The 18281-nt window shown below is 40.8% G+C and overlaps 1 protein-coding gene across 4 annotated transcripts in view; it reads right to left on the bottom strand.

Annotated features, from left to right (window-relative positions):
- ANO4 (anoctamin 4) overlaps positions 1-18281 on the bottom strand; it is a 380754-nt gene that overhangs the window by 116743 nt on the left and 245730 nt on the right. For all 4 annotated transcript variants that reach the window (XM_070507139.1, XM_070507138.1, XM_070507140.1 and 1 more), the window contains 2 exons: positions 14402-14446; positions 2768-2899 (listed from right to left, as the gene is read on the bottom strand). In XM_070507139.1, coding sequence (XP_070363240.1) covers positions 2768-2899; positions 14402-14446 — 177 coding nt within the window. The remainder of the gene's footprint in view (positions 1-2767; positions 2900-14401; positions 14447-18281) is intronic.

Raw genomic sequence — 18281 nt, 5'->3', positions numbered from 1 at the left:
ATCACCCTCAAAGCATCCTTAGGGGAATGTTTTTCTGATTGTACCAAAAAATTATTTCCAACTTGACAGCCAGTGTTCTTCAAGTTTTACTTTTACATATTCATTAAAGGGATGTTGTCCACATGGATGATGATTTTCAAAGAGAAAGAAATCCCCACTGCCCAAAACATTCAAGACACTTTAATTTTTCATCTCCCAGTTGTGTAATAGAACCGCCGAAACTATCCTCTTGGTCTCACTGAGGTGTGGCTCTTAGGTTTGCTCCATTCCAGCTGTCCCTCTGCTTTTTCCTCCTTAGTTCTCCTGTCTTGAAAGCTCATCTTCCACTGATCACTCTCTTTTTTCGATAACACCCTATACCCATTCACAGAGGACTACTTGTAGTTCTTCAAACACTCCATTCTGTTTCACGCCTTTATTCTCTTGTACATACATTATTCTCTCTTTTCTTGGGATCTCTTTCCCACCTTTCCTGTCTTGGCAAGTGTTATCCTTCAAGACCCACCTCAAGCATTTTCTTCCTGTGATCAACCCTCACCTCTTACCAACCTCCCTCCAAATCTGGAGAATGGAACACCCTTTCTTTCAAGTCACACCCATCACACTATTTACAACTATATTAAATGGTCTGCTGTCCTTACTAGGCTGGAATCAAGACAGTATTAATCTTTATATCCTCTGTACCCAGACAGTGCCTGGCAAGAAGCAGACACCAAATTAGTGACTGTTGAATGAATCAATTGTTCAATGAATGAATGTCCAAACATGTCAAAAAGGATTATCAAATATATGACGATATGGCTGAAAACCCCTATCCCACATGCTCTCATCCTTCATTTATTATATATTTTTAAAAACTTGTAAAGATATGATTCTTGGTTCTAGTCCCTAGAGATCCTGATGGGTGCCTCCTTCTGACATTGAGAATGCTGACGAGTAACTTTGTTGTAAAGCAAGAACATCAGGAAACGTAACCGGCATGAAGATGAGTAGAAGGGAACCTTCCTCTTCCATTTACCCGTATCCCTTTGAAGTAAAACAAAACTCCAGGCAAACATCATATACTTCATTGATTCCTCCATCCATCTATCCAACTATCCATCCATCCCATTCTTCTTCCACTTATCTATGTCTTTGAAGTAAAACAAAACCCAGAGTACACACCATATAATTCATTGAGTCCTCCATTCATCTAGCCACCAATCCATCCATCCATTGGTCTGCCTGTCCATTCATCTGTCCATCTATCCACCCATCCACCCATCCATCTAGATATCCACGTATCCATCCATCCATCCAAAAATTCTGAGACCCTCCTGCACTGTGGTAGGAACCCTCTCAGGCAGGGGAGAAACAAAGGGGAAATCAGCACATAAATCAGACTCGACTCCAGAAGGATTTAAAATCAAACAATCACTTATGTAAGAAACTTTAAGATGAACAACATAGGTATGGTGAGGGTTTAAATTAACAGTGGCAACATGTCAGCTTTTATTTTTCTCTTTAGAAAACACCCATAGGTCCTAATCTCCGAGTTAACACGGAGTCCCTCTCAGTTCCTATTTCTCATGGAGGATTTAACCATGATTTTGAGGCCTGTGAGTTTCATGTCTTCTTTAATGATTCTTTCAAATGTTCACATCATGTGGTTGGGTTGGCATCAATCTGACCTGTGGGGACCCAGGGTATGGCTATTTCAGAGGCCTACCGAATTTCTTCCTTTGCATTATACTTTATATAGTTTGATACAGAACATGTATTCTGTGATTTTTCTTCTCTCCTTTGCCCTCTACAGGTCTGCAGACTTTAACTGATTTTCTGTTGCTGAAACGTGCCCCCACTGTGTACTTCCTGCAACTTGACAGCTGCCATTTGGTTTATTTTTTTCTCAAAGTTGGTAACCTATTTTTTTAAAAATCTGTCACCCCTTTCCTCCCTTTCAGGTAAGTCATTTTTACTGAGGCTGTCTCTATGGCTGGAGCAGAGAGCGCCAGGAATTCCTGAGTCTGGGTGAGAGCGAGGCTAGGGTGACTTGATTTATCCCCCTTTTAGGAGGCTGTTTTTGCCTAGTCATTTACAGTCTTCAGAATGCTTTTCTCTCCTACCACTAACCCTGCCAGCTTGCCATGATTTCTCATCATCTCAGAAGCTTCAGAGTCAATTCTCTATCACTTTTGCAATTTCTCAAAGGCTCAACTACGTAGCCAGCTTCCCTCCTGGCCCCCCTGCATGTCAAAAGTGACAATTTACTGTTCAGAGACTGTCTGATAAATGAACCAGGAAGCTGGCTGCCAAGTGGCGTGGCTTCTCCTGGGGCAACTTGGTGAGTTACTGAAGAAAGGGGAACTGAGAAGCAAACTGAGATTTAAGAAAAAACAACCCCTCTTTTCAATAGGGAAAGGGGTACACCAGTTTCCCTGTCTGCTGGTGAGATGTAGATGAGCCTGAAGGGGCTCTGAACACTGGGGATTGGCAGAGCCACAAGACAGAAGGAGCCCGGCTCTTTGAATCACCATGGAGGTCACTCCCCCAGCACACATATGCATGCAGTTCTGTTGCGTTAAGCTGCTGAGATGTGGGGATTGTTTGTTAGAGCAGTTAGCTTACCCTAATACAACAGGGATATGAACACTCACACAGGACTTTTAGGGAAGAAGGGCTCTAAACTGTTCCTTCCACGTGCCAAGGAATCCAAGGCGCGCAGGAGCAGGCTCTACCACAGCTGCAAGTCCTTAGGAAGACAAAGGCTTTCACTGGAAACACTCACTGATGGATCCTTTGCTGGCTGAAAGGGGCAGTGTAGCAGTCATTCTCCTCCAGGTCTGGCAGTGTCTCCTTGTCCAGCCTCATTGGCTTCTTAGGTAACCATCTCCGAAAACTGCTTATTTGTTTATCGATCCTGTGGTACATGAAAGGCAAGACCAAAGGGTACAGCATGTCAGCATGGCCCCGAAACACAGGTGGGACTTCTCCACAGAGCCGTAATGATGATGCCACACCCTCCGGACACTCTCATGCACTCAAGATACCCCCACTTTACTGATGGAAAGAAGGGAGCCGCAACTCCAGTGTTCTTTCAATTTCACCAAGGGGCCTTGATACTATAGTTTACGAAATAGTAGCTGTAAGTTAAACGTCCACTCACATGCCAGTACATAACGAAGGAGTCATAACAAGGCTGGAAGGCTCTAGAAAGGAAGTTGACAGTCCCTTAAGCAAAGCAGTAGAGACCTTAAGTTCTTACATTCTGCAGGTTCTAGAAACCCATTTTGTGCTTGGGAAATCTCCCCATCTGAGGTCAGGGAAGAGCTCTAGCGGCAGTTAACCTTGGGCAGAGGTCCTGACAGCACCTCCCAGTGGGTTGACTGTGCAGAGAGAGCCTGACCATTTCCTTCCTGCATCTCACATCTTCCCTGAGCAGCCTCTCAGCAGACAGCAGGCTGTTTAGCTTCCATGTTTTCTTCTCAAATTGACCCCATGGTTGTCATTGCACTGGGGTGTCATGGTACATATGTGTCACTCTGGCCAGGGCACAAAACGATTCCAAGTCAAGGCAGACAACATGTCCTAAAAGTGGTTTTCAAGCCACATTTTACCCCTGGTTACCTCCCCATTCCCTCTGACTTCTGCTGATGAAAACATCTGGCTTCCAAGAGCCCAGATTCTCAATTATTCACAGCAAACCACGAGAAGGAGCAAATAACCACATCAGACTTTAAAATGATTATGCTACCTCAGGTACCTATACCGTTGGAAGAAATTGTTTTCCAAGAGCACATATCAAATAGCTTCTCTGTGAGGTAGACTGAACGGGTACCAATCTCACTTTACACATCACAAAGGAGACCTACGAGGAGTGATTACCCAGCCAGTGAATAAAGCCAGGACCAAAATGTAGATTTTGGATTCTTGATGTTAGAGATCACCCCATCAAAGTAGTTGATAATGGGAATCTTCACTTAAGAGCTATAGCAGGAACAAATTTATCTGAAGAAGAAAATCTCTAAATGCCATCTAACTCTATTAACTGAAAACACATGGAATTTGGGCATGTTTTTTTCCAATTAAAAAATATTTACATGGCAATTTATCCTTTGTAGTGAAACTCCCAGATGAAGGGATTATTTTTTGACATAATCAATCAACTCCAAAGTGAAAACTAATGGTAAACTCCTCTTTTATTCTGAGCACTGTTCCAGCCTCACCATGATCCCTCACTCTGTCTGGTGGTGGCCGTCTTTTCTCCAGAACCACTGGAAGTTCAAACTGGAAAGAACCTCACAGCTTCTATAGGCCCCTCCTCTCAAAGAGGACCTGTCTGCACCACATATACACACTGTGAAGTAAACACTCTACCCAGGGTCATGTAGCCAGAAAAGAATAGAAGATTGGAAGGGCCCAAAGTCCCAAGATGGGGGAAAAGATTCCATCTCCTCAATCTTTCATCCTCCTGGTCCTTCCCTCCCACACCATCTCTTTAAAGATACCTAAAATAGAGAGAGATGATGATCTCCTGAGAGGCAGTATGACACAGTGGTTGAGGACATGAACTCTGGGGCGGGAGTGCCTGGATTTAAACCTTGGCTCTATAAATATCAGCAGTGTGACCTTGGGTAAGTTATTGAACTTTGCTGTGCCTCAATTTCCTTATCTGTAAAATGGGAATGATAATGATACTCAATCCATGGAGTTGTGATGATTAACTGATCAAAATGTACGTAAAGTCTCCAGAACAATGTCTGGTGTACAGAAAGCCACTGGCTATTGCTACTATCTTCTTTTTCTTTTTTGTCCAAAAATACGAATTTGAGGAATGAGCTTGACTTTTAACATTTGTCTTTTTGCTTTTCAATTCAAAGTTAATTATGCTTCTCTAGCATCTATCACTTGTCCAAGTTCAATGATTTAGTCCTTAAACGGACTCATAAATTTCACGTCCTAGGCTAAGCTGGTGGCCTTCCTCATGGCTCTCGGCTTTATTGCATCTGATTGCCTTAAAACTCACTCAAGGAGGAGGACACTGGCCCAGAGGTTTTTCATAATAGAGCTTTTACCTCCCACACATCTCCAGTCTGCAGCACTAATCAGATTACACTTTACAAAGTTCACATCCTCACAGAATCTGGGCTCTGCGTGCAATGACTATGAATTAAACCCAGGTAGGTATAGTGCTCAGTGTGTATAAAAACACATAAAGCTGTAAAAAAAAAAAAACAGGCATAAATACTCTATGTTAATGAAATGGCAGCTTTCAGCAACTGGCTTGTAGCACACAATTTAAACGAAATGTGAAGATGGTGAAGAGAGAGAAGAACAGGATAATGAAAACGATTAATAAATTGAAGAATGAGAAGGGGCAAAAAGAAGTGAGGGAAGGCTGCCTGATGTGGCGAAAAGCAGCTGGGATTTGTAACCAGGATGCCTAAATCCTGGCTCTGTTGCTTATCAGCTGTGTGACCTTCCACAAATCACTCACCTTTCTGAGCCTTATTTTTCAAAGGTTTTAAAATGGGATAATCATCGTCATCATCATCATCATCATCTTACTGACCTCACAGGGTTGTTGGGAGGCTTATAGAAGATGATGTGCATAAAATGCTTTAGAGAAGCTTCCAGGTAGATAGCAGTGTCATTAATAACTTCTTGAGGACCATGGAGACTAATGTGAAAGTGATGGAAAGCAGAAGAACTGGGCCTTTTAAATATTATGGTGGAAGAAAGATATTTCAAAGATATCTTAAAAATAAAACCCCTGAGATACTAACTGGGTGGAGGGTATGAACTGGCTTTCACTGGGATAGCCCGAGCAGAAGCAGGAGCACTAAGCATGGATTTGCTGATCCCTGCTGTGTGCTCTTCACAACGCCAGAAACAAATACTCAAATGTGGTCAGCACTGTGTGTCCTCTATCTGGTTGGCAGAATGGCCCCACAAAGATGTCTGCAACCTCATCCCTGGAACCTGTGAATATGTTATGTGACATGGCAAAAGAGATTTTGCAGATATAAGTTAGGTTATGGACTTCAAAATAGCATCCTGGATTACTCAAGTGGACCCAGTTTAATCACATGAGCCCTTTCGAAGCAGAGAACTTTGGCTGGCTGGAGACAAGAGAGATGAAGTAGAGGGGAAGTAAGAGAGATTCAAAGTGTGAGGAGGATTCAACTCATCATTGCTGGCTTTGAAGATGAAGACAGCCAGGAGTCAGGGAGTGTGGGCAGCTTCTTAGAAGCTGAGAACGACCTTTGGCTAACAACCAATAAAGAAACAGAGACCCCACTGCTACAACTGCAAGGAACTGAATTGTACAACCAATCTGGATGAGCCTGGCAGCCGATTCTCCCCCGTAGCCTCCAGGGAAAACCAGACTGACCAACTCCTTGGTTTCAGCCTGTGAGACCTTGAGCAGAGAAACTAGTTGAGCCCCCCCTCTCCAGGACTTCTGACTTGCAGAATTGTGAATAATTTGTATTGTTTTATGCAGCTAAGTTTGTGAGAACGTTTTATAACAATAGGAAACTAATACACCTCTTAAAACAGTCAGGGTCCGATCTTCCCCTTGAGACCTGATGGTTAGTCAGGCTCCCACAGACTGAGGCTGACATTCCACATGCTGCCCCAACCTTCCAGGCAGGTGGCCCTAGGAACAAGAGTCTGTCTCTCTGAGGCTGGATGATGGTTGACCGCTCTTCCACAAACCCATTCTCGTCCCCAAACCGTGCCACTGAGACATTATTAAGGATCCCCTTACACTCTGCAAAGGAGAAACACATAGTGCAAAAGCCCCTGGGCCGAAAAGCATGAGACTCAAGTTGGGTTCTTGATTCTGACACCATATGTCAGTGTGGCCTGGGACAAGCCTTTTCTCCACACTGAGCCTTAGTATCCTCATCTCTAAAATGATGATCAATCAAATGCTCTTTAGATATTACAATTAATGGTGACTTGGGCAATATCTTGGCTACATTATTCCAAACAATCTTGAGTTAATAAAGAGCTTTCCTTTTCACAACGCATAATGGATAAGCTTTCGTATAAAGTAACAGACACTGGAGTCAGCTGGAAGTGGGTTCATCTCCTAGTTGCACAGCTTACTGGTGGTGAGCGCAGTGCTGGACAGGTGACTAAACCTCTCTGAGCTAATATACCCTTTGCTTAAGGCAGTGGTGAGGACAAAACAACGTAAGAACATGAAGTGTTGGCACAATGCCTTGGATGTACGAAATGCTCAGTTAAGTGGTGGTTTCTAGGATGAAGAAAATGATAACAATGAATTTTCACAGAGAAAGTTCTCGACAGAAATTTAAGAGCTCTGATTCTCACTTGTATATTGAGGTCTGTGCTCCCACCTTGCATTTAATAAATATCCCTGAACAGGTAATCCTGAAATTTACTTAGATATATAAAAGTTGAGAAACCAACTAACCAGAAAGCATCCCATTTGTCTCTTAGAATAGGAGTGGGGTTTACTTAATAAAGTACTGGCAGGTAAAAGAAAAGAGAAAACATTGGCTTAATGATTTAGCATTGATTTTGGTTGGATACATTGTCACTTTGCTCCATTTCTGCTGTTTACTGAGCAAAAGCCCTCTTACAGACTACACAGGCAATTCAATAAATAGAAGATGGATCATCTACTTGGGGATTTCTGGCCTTGACTTGCCAAGTTAGTATCTGGACTAAAAGATGAGTTACTTTTATAGACAGTTGTTCTGATGGTAAATTCAGGGTCTCCTCAAAATGCTGGTTCATGGCAGCTGAGGTTCTGGGTAGCTGGAAAGAGCTGGCAGTGCAGCACAAGCAAATGAACATAGACACCACCTCTGCTGTGCTGTGCCTTCCCAAGCTGTGCCTTGCAAATGTGCCTCGAGAAGGTTCTGCTTAAATCTCTCTGTCCGTCAGCTATAAAAAGGGGAGAGAATCCCACCTACCTCAGGAGTAGTGATGATTCAAGAAAAGGCCACCTGCAAAGGACTTCACTCCCAACATGCTAAGCTGTCAGCAGGCCTTTGTAAACTACCTACTGTGTGCAGATCCCTGACCTGGATGCTGTGGGCGTACCCTGAAGAAACAGAAGACAAGGGCCTTTCCCTTGAGCCACTACCAACCCAGAAGGGAGTTTGTACCAGGGACAACTTAATCAGGCTGAATTAAATGAAACAAGCTACTTCAGAGACACCTGCTTTTCCCCAGACCAGAATGTTATAATAGCATCATGTCTCTAATAGTTATATTACATTTTCAGGGGTGATATGCCTAGAGGGAACCCACAGATGAGTTTCATTGTTTGTTTTCTTTTAGGCATCACACAAAGCCCTATGTTGCAGTAAATGGAGCCCTCCTGGACTGATAACAGACAACAGCAGGCTTAGATTTCTTTTTCCTCTTCTTATAGCCAAGTCCCCTGTATTTGTAGCCTCTCCTTAGATAGGAGTTAGGGATCTTTGGAAGCTAATGCAATTCTTTTAGGTCACAGGGTTACTAACTGGGGCACAGTCTAAATATAGAAGAGTCCAAAGGCTTTGGAACATTTACGTATATTAATTTTTAAAAACAGGGATGGAAATATACAAGTCATTTTGTTGTTTTGCCTGTAGACTCATCTGATAAGATTACAACCACACTCAAAGCATAATGTGGTAGGGTCCAGCATTCATTCCGCCAAGCAGTGCAAAGGATAATGTCAGGCAGAAAGTGTATGGGGGGTGGAGAGAAAAAGAATGAGTAGTAATGAGACTTCAGCTAGAAGCCACCCACGATAATCAGGTTTGTTACTTTGTAATCACATCTTCTACAGGCAATATTTGTACTATTTGGTGAAGGCAAAAAATAAAAAATAAATAAGGCAGAATAAAGATAGTAAATTCCCTTTCTTTATTGGGTAGGTAATTTATGATGCCTCTAAGTCTGCCCAAAGAGTCAAAACAGCATTTAATAGACCAAGTAAGTAGATGAAAAGAGCATTTACTCCAAAAATACATGTCGGAACTATATGACTGTGCTTTACAGAGTCAGGCGACTTTTTCAAATAAAGATATCTGTGAAATGAGGCTTTATTTCTCTGCCTGCTCAGAAACTTTACAAAATTTATAATTCATTTCTCTCATCCTTAAAGGAGATAGATTTGTTTCAGAGAGGCTCCTGCGGATTAATGAAATGACATATCATTTATATGGATGAAACTACAAGCCAAAGTAAAAATACATCTTTAGTATGATGTGAGAATTTTAGAACATTGGAAGTCAATGTTTTATTACCCGTGTACAACTAGCATAACAATGTAGCTGTGCCCTTCAACTTTTAATATCAGACCTGGTTACAAAGAGACACTCTATCATCTAAATCAGTCTGTTCTGAGGTGAAATAAAGAGTTAAAGTAGATAGGAAATTTTCTGACAAACTGCATTTAAAAATATACACCAGACATCGGGCTTCAGTTACACCACCACAGCGATGTCCAAAACTTAATTCTATGTAGTAAGTAATGAAGCTTATCTTAAGGAGCCATTCTGAATCAATGCGTCATACCACCATAGTTAGGATTTCTTTTCCTTTATTTTGTCCCAGCGTCTCTCACTGCCTTCCAATGCCTACATTCTTTTAAGGTTGTGGTTTATGCACTTGAAGTAGCACTGACTTTTTCAGGCAAAGATTAATGTTTAATAAGCTATTCTTCCAGTTCAAGAAACAAGACTTTCCTAAGCTCTTAGTCACTCACAAGTCTCCCCTCTGCACACATGGGGAATACTTGATGGATCACATGTTCACAGTCTCTTCTGCTTCCCGCTTCTTAGCTCCTGTTCTAATCCCATCCCCTCCTTCTCCTTTCCTCCACCCTGAAACTTAGCACTACCTCTGATTTGTCAGGACCACCCTTCATTCTCCATCAGCTATAATTTGATTTCCTTACCCTCCATTCTGTGGTCATCATTCTCAAAATGTAGTCCTGGACCAGCAATACCAACATTGCTTGGATCTCGTTAGAGATGCAAATTACTATTGAGCCTCACCTCAGAAACCCTGGGAATGGGCCCAGTGATCTGAGTATTAAAAGCCCTTCAGATGATCCTGATGCATGCTAAAGTTTGAGAACCACTACTCTATGGAAACAACTATCACAGCAGTTACCAGCAACTTCTAAATATTATTATTTTTTCCAAGACTCCACCAGCAAAAAGATTCCGACTCATTGAAGGCACAGATAATGGCTAGCATTTTCTTTTTTTAGCAATAAAGTATTTTCTTTTTGAGGAAGATTAGCCCTGAGCTAACATCTACTGCCAATCCTCCTCTTTTTGCTAAGAAGACTGGCCCTGAGCTAACATCCGTGCCCATCTTCCTCTACTTTATATGTGGGACGCCTGCCACAGCATGGCTTGACAAGCAGTGCATAGGTCTGCACCTGGGATCCAAACCGGCGGACTCCAGGCCACCAAAGCAGAACGTGTGAACTTAACCACTGTGCCACCGGGCTAGACCCAGTAAAGTATTTTTTAATTAAGGCACGTACATTTTTTTGAACATAATGCTATTGCACACTTGATAGACTATAGTATAATGCAACTAATAACTTTTATATGCACTGGGAAACCAAAAAAATTTGTGTGACTTGCTCTATCCTGATATTTCTTTTATTGTAGTGGTCTGGAACAAAACCCACAATATCTCCAAGGTATGCCTGTATCCAAAAGCAATTCTCATCTGTCATCCTTGATCAGGAGCTAAAGAACACTCCTTCTTATGAAAACTCATTCCTAGTGCCTTTGACACTGCCCTCCCTTAGTTCTCCTCATACTTATTCAATTGTTCTTTTTCATCCTCCCCCCATCTCCTCCTGTCTCCTTAACACCTATTTTCCAAGGAATTGCCACGGGCCATCTTCTCTTCACTCCCTACATCCTTCCCTGGGAAATTCCATCTACTCCCCTGACTAATGTCATGAATTCTATGGCTTTGACTCCCAAATTGGATTCTCTGGCTTTATCTCTAGCTTCAACTGCTTTGCCATCAGTTCCAAAGGCCTTCAGGATACTATCACCTCAAAGACCTACTGTGAGTTATAATACGTAATTATTAAAACAAAAATCATCATCTTTCTCACCACACCTGTATCTCTTCCAGACTTCCATTCTTCTTTTACCTCCAAACAAGTTTCCCAATCCCTTAGATGTAGAAACCTCTTTCTCCTCCTCTCAATTCTCAATTTTCAATATCTGCTAAGTACTAAGTCCTTTTGCCTATAATTTCACAATCTTTCTCATATATTTTGCCTTTTTTCTCTGTAGATTATTTTTCGTCTATCCACGAGGCAGAACTACAATCTGAGTGTCCTTTAGAGTGAAAGCTAAAGAGGGAGAGATTATGGCGTATTTTAAGGAAGAATTTTCTAATACTTAGAGGTGCTCACAGATGAGTTTGGGAATTCCCTGTCTTCAGAGATGTGTAAACACAGGCTGGCTGACGATACAGCAGAGGTTCAAGTATCTGATGAGTCATTTGGTCTTGATGACATATGATATCCTATCTGACCTTGAGACTACTTGGTTCCTTCTATCACCATTTCTTTCAAGTCTTCCTTGTCCACTCCTCCACCATAATGTGCACAAATGTTTCAGTCCCCAGTCTGTGTCTGACACCTCAGGCAGACTTAGTTTTCCTATGCTTCTTTTCTTTTTGACCTCTTTTTCCCCCCACTCCAATCTTCACACGTGTGTATGGAGATTCATTCACTCACTCACTCCACCTACTATGTGCTAGGCGCTAGAAATACAGAATTGGATGAGTCATCCTTGCTTACATGTGCCATCCAGGTGGAAAGATGGATATCTATATCTTAGACTTATAGCACATGATGATGGGGCCATAAGGTGCCAATGGGAGAATAGAGAAGAGGCATCATTTAACCTGGTTAAAAGGCCGAACAATGTAGACAGAGTTTTGAGGACTGAGTAGGCATTACCTTGGTGAGCAAGATGACAAAGAACTTTCCAGAAGGAACTATATGCAAAGGCACATAAACTCAAGTAAGCGTGATATGTCTGGGAACCATCAGTGGTTCCATATGGATAGAGCAAAGACTGATGGGAGGAGAGAGATGGATGAAGACAATTTATAAAAAGTGTCACGTTTTAAGCTGAAGGTTTTTAACTTTATTTTCCTATTATGAGGAAGCCACCAAGAGATATGAACAGATTTGCTCCCTAGGAAGATGACCAGAGGAGAGTTTGGAAGAGGGTCAGAACAGAGGTAGGAAGGTAAATTCGTGTAAAATAGCAAGAGGTGATGAGAGCTCAGTTAAGGCAACGGCAGTGGGAATGGAGAGTAATGTACGGATTCCAGGCGTGTTCATGGGGCAGCATCTCCAGAACTTGAGAGACTGAATAGATCGGGGGCAAAACATCCAGAATGACCCTTAGGTTTTAAGTCAGGTGACTGTGTGGTTAGTGGACAAGGTCTAGATAGGGAATATACATGGAGAAAATGACAAGTAAAATCAGAACAGCATTAGTGGACTAGTCACTAGAGGGTGAAAAAAAGAAACTATAGGAGATGGATAAGTTCAGAAGCAGAAAAGGAATAGGAGTTATGAAAATACATAAAGTTAATATTACAAATATTACATATAACAATCATTTAATAGATACCATTTATTGAAGATCTGCTACATACTAGGCACTAAACCTCACATCAACCCTCCAGGGTGGGAATTAGTATCCTCATTTTACAAATGTAGAAACTTAGGCTCAAAGATGTGAAGTAACTTGTCCAAAGTCCTCTAGTGCCAAGATTTAAACACAGGTTTTATGATCCCAAAGGATTGGGCCTTTTCCCACTCATATTCACTTTATTGAATGAAGGCTGCTTGGCAAATTTGGATGAGAGTAAGATTTCTCCCCACTCCGTTAAGTATCTGGAATATATTGCACTCAACAGATTGAAACAATATGCATAATCTTGATATTCCCACTGTGCCACCAAAGCTGGGAGAACTTTCTCTTCACTTTGTCATGTTTCCTTCAGGTTTTATTTGATTTGGGTTTTAATTCATTCCATCCATAGTCAGTCAAATTCTTAATTTAATGGCAAGGTGGAGATGGACCTATCACACAGACCAGTGGCTTCTAAAGCACATCCCAGGACCAGCAGCATTCGCCTCACCTGGGACCTGTTAGAAATGAAAATTCTCTGGGCCCCACCACAGACCTGCTAGGTCACAACTCTGGGGGTAGGGTCCCACAACCCATATTTTAACAAGCCCTGCAGGTGACTTGGATGTTGGCTGAAGTTTGAGAACTAGTGAGACCTACTGACATAGGCTAACGTGTTGCATCAGGCTTCTATAGGTCATTATGCGACAAGGGACTAATCTAAACAGTGGTGAATCCAAATGCCATGCTACTGCCTAATGAAAGAACTGCTAATAAGGATGCTGCTCAGGGGAACTTGGGGAAACCACAACATCTTAGTTTCTTTGGATGCCAATTCTCACACCATACTGTGTTGGGTGCATGTGCATTTGAGTAAAGCCACTAAAATAAATCAATTACTCTTTTAGTTATCACTATGACTGCACATAAACAAAGTGAACTGAATCCTAAATCTCACAGAACTGAACTAAGTATAGGATTTTCAGAGAAACGCAATAGCTGCCAAGTTTAACCATCAGCACAGCTCAGGGGGAACGGTCACATAAGACCAACTAAAATTCGGAAATTATATTGCCAATGATCAGATCAGAATCAAAGTAAAGGACAACGTTGATGCTTCCACCTTCTCCTTGGCTTCTCAAAAAACAAGGAGAAATAAGCTTTGGAAGGATACCTAGTACAATAAAGGTATCTTCATCCAGTGGGATTTTTTTTTTCTTTTTTTTAAAAAAGAGGGTAGGAAGTCCTCCTGAGTGAGATAATAGTACACCTGTATACTTCATTAAAATATTACTAACACAGGAGGGCCTTGCCCATGGAGGGCCAGGCAACCATCAGGTTTTTGAGAGGGAGACTGGATACACTTCAAGAATTCAAGCTACATATAGTGGAGGCAGAGATTCGTGTGGAAAAAAAATAACATCGAGGCCAAAGATGCTCTAAACAGCCAGGATTTGGGGTAATTTATCTAATACAATGGGTTACAACAAACCAATAAACCAGCCCCAACACACCGGCAGATGAATTGCGCCCTCCCAAGTGTGGAGAAGTCACAGGGAACACTCTGAGAGGGATATTTTCATCTTTGCTTTTTCTTCAAGCTAACCTGAAATAGCTATTTTTGGAATGTGCCTGGCAGCCAGTTTTCCCAGGTGACAAGGGCCCATCTTCCCCATCTTGTATTCCCTGTCATTGTTGGAGCACACAAGCCAACAGATCAAGCAAACCCCATCACAACAGAGTGTGCTACTAACCTGCTCATGAACTTGTACCGGCGGGGCAGGTAATAGATTTTTCTCCTGGAAGAACAGCAAAAATGAAGCCAGTCGAGAAGAAAACCCATCGTCAGTTACAGTTTGAACTAGCAAGGAAGGAAAGGAGATTGAAGATAGAAGCCTGTAAGAGGTGAAGAAGAAAAAACTAAAGAGAGATTAACAGTGAGAAATGTAGTGGAAACATAGCGCATGCGTTTTTGAGTCACGAAATCTTATGAAACAGTTTCCATTGATATTTTTCCTCTCCTCATCACCATAATTCTTTGTGGTTGCTCCTTGCCTACAAAACCCATGCAGAGCAATGATTTGGACAACTGGTATTTATATGTATTCAGCTGAAGTCAGACTTTTTTCAGGGGTGCAGAGGTGGATTGCCAGCCTGCTGGCAGTAGACATAATTTAATGGGCATACTATTATGTTAACTAATATTTATATAGCACTTCAAGTTTACAGAACATCTCTCTCATTTGATATGGGCTAATATGAAAAAATATATATTTTACAACCAGTATGGGAAGGACATCAATCAGCATCAACATTCAGATGTAAATCACCACACTAGCTCATAATGCCTAACCTCTGGCCCTGGTTATAGGTGAATTAAAGAGGTAAATCAAGGAATTCTGGAAAAATTTTTTTTAAGTCAGACTTAATAAGAATCTGTCGCACTTCTGTACATTTGCATTTTAAAAAATATTACAAATGAAAATTCTGGGTGTGGTTTGAGTGGAGAGCACATGTGTTAGATGCTTTATTAAAATGCAATCTCCCTTTCCATATTTTGGGCTTCAACAAATGGAGTATAATAGTCCCCCTTTATCCACAGTTTTGCTGCCTGCAGTTTCAGTTACCCATGGTCAATCACAATCCGAAAATAGAAAATGGAAAATTCCAGAAATAAACAATTCATAAGTTTCAAATTGCATGCTGTTCTGAGTAGTGTGATTAAATCTCAGGCGGTCCCCACTCTGTCCTCCCTGGGATGTGAATCAGCCATTTGTCTAGTGTATCCATGCTATATACACTACCTGACCATTAGTCACTCAGTAGTTCTCTTGATTATCAGATGGACTGTCTTGGTATCACAGTGCTTGTGTTTAAGCAACCCTTATTTTACTTAATAATGGCCCCAAAGGGCAAGAGTAGTGATGCTGGCACCTCGGTTATGCCAAAGAGAAGCCATGTTTTCTTTAAGAGAAAAGGTGAAAGTTCTTGACTTAATATGGAAAGAAAAAAAATTGTATACTGATGTTGCTATGATCTACAGTAAGAATGAACCTTCTTTCCATGAAATTGTAAAGAAAGAAAAAGAAATTCATGCTAGTTTTGCTGTTGCACCTCAAATATGGATGTATGGGAAAAATAGTATATGTAGGATTTGGGACTATCTGTAATTTCAGGCATTCACTGGGGGTCTTGGAATGTATCCCCATGGGTAACAGGGGACTACTGTAGGAATGAAACTGATGTGGTTTTTATGTATTCTGAACTGTTACTGAACTATCTTATCTTTGGAAAATGGGAAGTTTATATGCCAAAACTTATTTTGCATATCTGCGAAAACTTAAAAATATATCCATCTTTTTAATAGGCAAAACTATAGAGACAATAAAAAGACCAGTGGTTGCCAGGGGTTGGGTTGGGGGACGAGGGGATAAATAGGTGGAGTACAGGGAATTGTTAGGGCGGTGAAACTATTCTGTGTGATACTGTACCGGTGGATACATGACATCATGCGTTTATCAAAACCCATAGAGCTTACAAGACAAACAGTGAACCCTAAACTGTGACCTTTAGTTAATAATAATGTATCAATGTTGGTCCAATTTTAAGAAATATACCAAACGAATGTAAGATATTAATAATAAGGAAACTGTCAGTGGCATGAGAGGGGATATATAGGAATACTCTATACTATCTATTCAATTTTCCGTAAACATAAAAATGCTCTAAAAATAGTCTATTAATTAAAAAACCCATATCCATGGACATACAGGTATTGAAGCATCAGGTCTTATTGTCAATTTCCCATAAGAAACCTATTCCTCAACTTCCGTTTTTTTTTTTAAAGATTGGCACCTGAGCTAACAACTGTTGCCAATCTTTTTTTTTTTTTTTTCCTGCTTTTTCTCCACAAGTCCCCCTAGTACATAGTTGTATATTTTAGTTGTGGGTCCTTCTAGTTGTGGCATGTGGGATACCACCTCAGCATGGCCTGACGAATGGTGCCATGTCCACGCCCAGGATCTGAACCAGCGAAACCCTGGGCCACCGAAGCAGAGTGTGCGAACTTAACTACTCAGCCATGGGGCCAGCCCCTCAACTTCCTTTTGAACACTGTAGGAATAAAAATCCAGGGAGACTAAACCTTGGCTTAGATTCAAAGGTGCAGTCTACAGAAAATAATAAATACAGATGATATTCTTTGGGGCATTTAAGTTCAGCCAAATTGATGTTTGCACATTTTGTTGAAACGATATGGCAGGACAATTCCTCCTTTGGAAATGAAAATATCTCTGTAGGTTCGAGTTATTTGTCTGAAATTGTAGACAAGATGATAGCATATATTTTAAAGGCATCAGGTTGCATCAGAGAAGCTATGCTTAGGTAAAATCACATCAATATTAATGAGGCGAATTGGTGTCTACACATTAACAGTATTTTCTCCTAAACTTGTTGTCCTGCAAGAATTCCTACATTTAAAAAGAAGATTATTATTCATAGTTATTATGGCTTTCTTTCTATTGCCTGGGTCACATTCTCTAAATGCTGCCTAAGAAAAGTATTAACGCTGCTGGCAGGCAGCATTTTTCTGCTATGTAATGGGCATACAAAAGTGTTATCTATGATGCAGCCAGGCCCTTCAGATGTTGATGCTTCCAGATACTAAGGGAACTTGCTGTGCACTAACATTGCTCAAGTTTTCACAATCTGCTTGGGTACTTTGCTCAAGAAGTGTGATGTGGCAGAAGGTTTTGTGAGATTTTTACTGGGAAGAGGGTATCAATTTCACTAATTTTACTACCTTACTTTTATCAAAAGGTAGACTTTTGGCTTAGTTGGCTAGAAGATGTTAGTCTGATATATGATTATCTAAGCATTTTTTATAGTGGTTTCTTATCATTTTGGTTCTTATATGCAATATAGTACTAATCCATGTTAGATAGTTACAGCATTGATAAATATGGGCTTTAATTAATTATACCTATAGTGTAGCAATTTTCAGCAGAAACTAAATTGATGTTCCTTCTGTCTCTTAGTGATAATATATAATTAAAAAAAAAATCCTTGGGTTCTTAGATTTCCTTCGGAATATTTTAAATACAAGAATAAATCCAAAGATTAGAACTATGTTTATCTCAATTCTTTTGAGAATTTTGCCTCAAGGCAAATGGATTCTAGAAATTCCAGCCTTTATTTTGACTTGGTATTAGGACGTAAAGGCCAATAAACAAAGAAAATAAGATGCACCATGGAGATGTACTAACAGCCTATGAATGGAAATTACCCTTCTCTAAATGTGTCCCTAGCTCCTCTCTGTCTCTATGAATGTAGCTGATTCTTTGTCTCTATAACTTTCCACAGCTCATTAAGAGGTGTATTTTAGAACTGGCACCAATTTGCCTAGTTCCTATTGTCTGACTTGGTCTTATTGGCAAATTGCAAACCAAAAGTATTTAATTGTTAAGTCCCTTTGGAACTGTCCTTGGTACTAAATCCCTCCACCTCTTTTAGGGGATTCCATTATGGATTTCCCACATATCTTGGCATTTATAATTTCAGGTTTAATACTTTATTTCCATCTAGCAAGTGAAGATCACTTTTCCTTAATCCATAGGGAAAATAAGAATATTCACT

This window comes from Equus asinus, chromosome 4 (assembly GCF_041296235.1).
Source record: "Equus asinus isolate D_3611 breed Donkey chromosome 4, EquAss-T2T_v2, whole genome shotgun sequence".
NCBI classification, from domain to species: Eukaryota; Metazoa; Chordata; class Mammalia; order Perissodactyla; family Equidae; genus Equus; species Equus asinus.
Note: the sequence above shows the minus strand (reverse complement) of the source record. Positions and strands in the feature narration are given on the sequence as shown.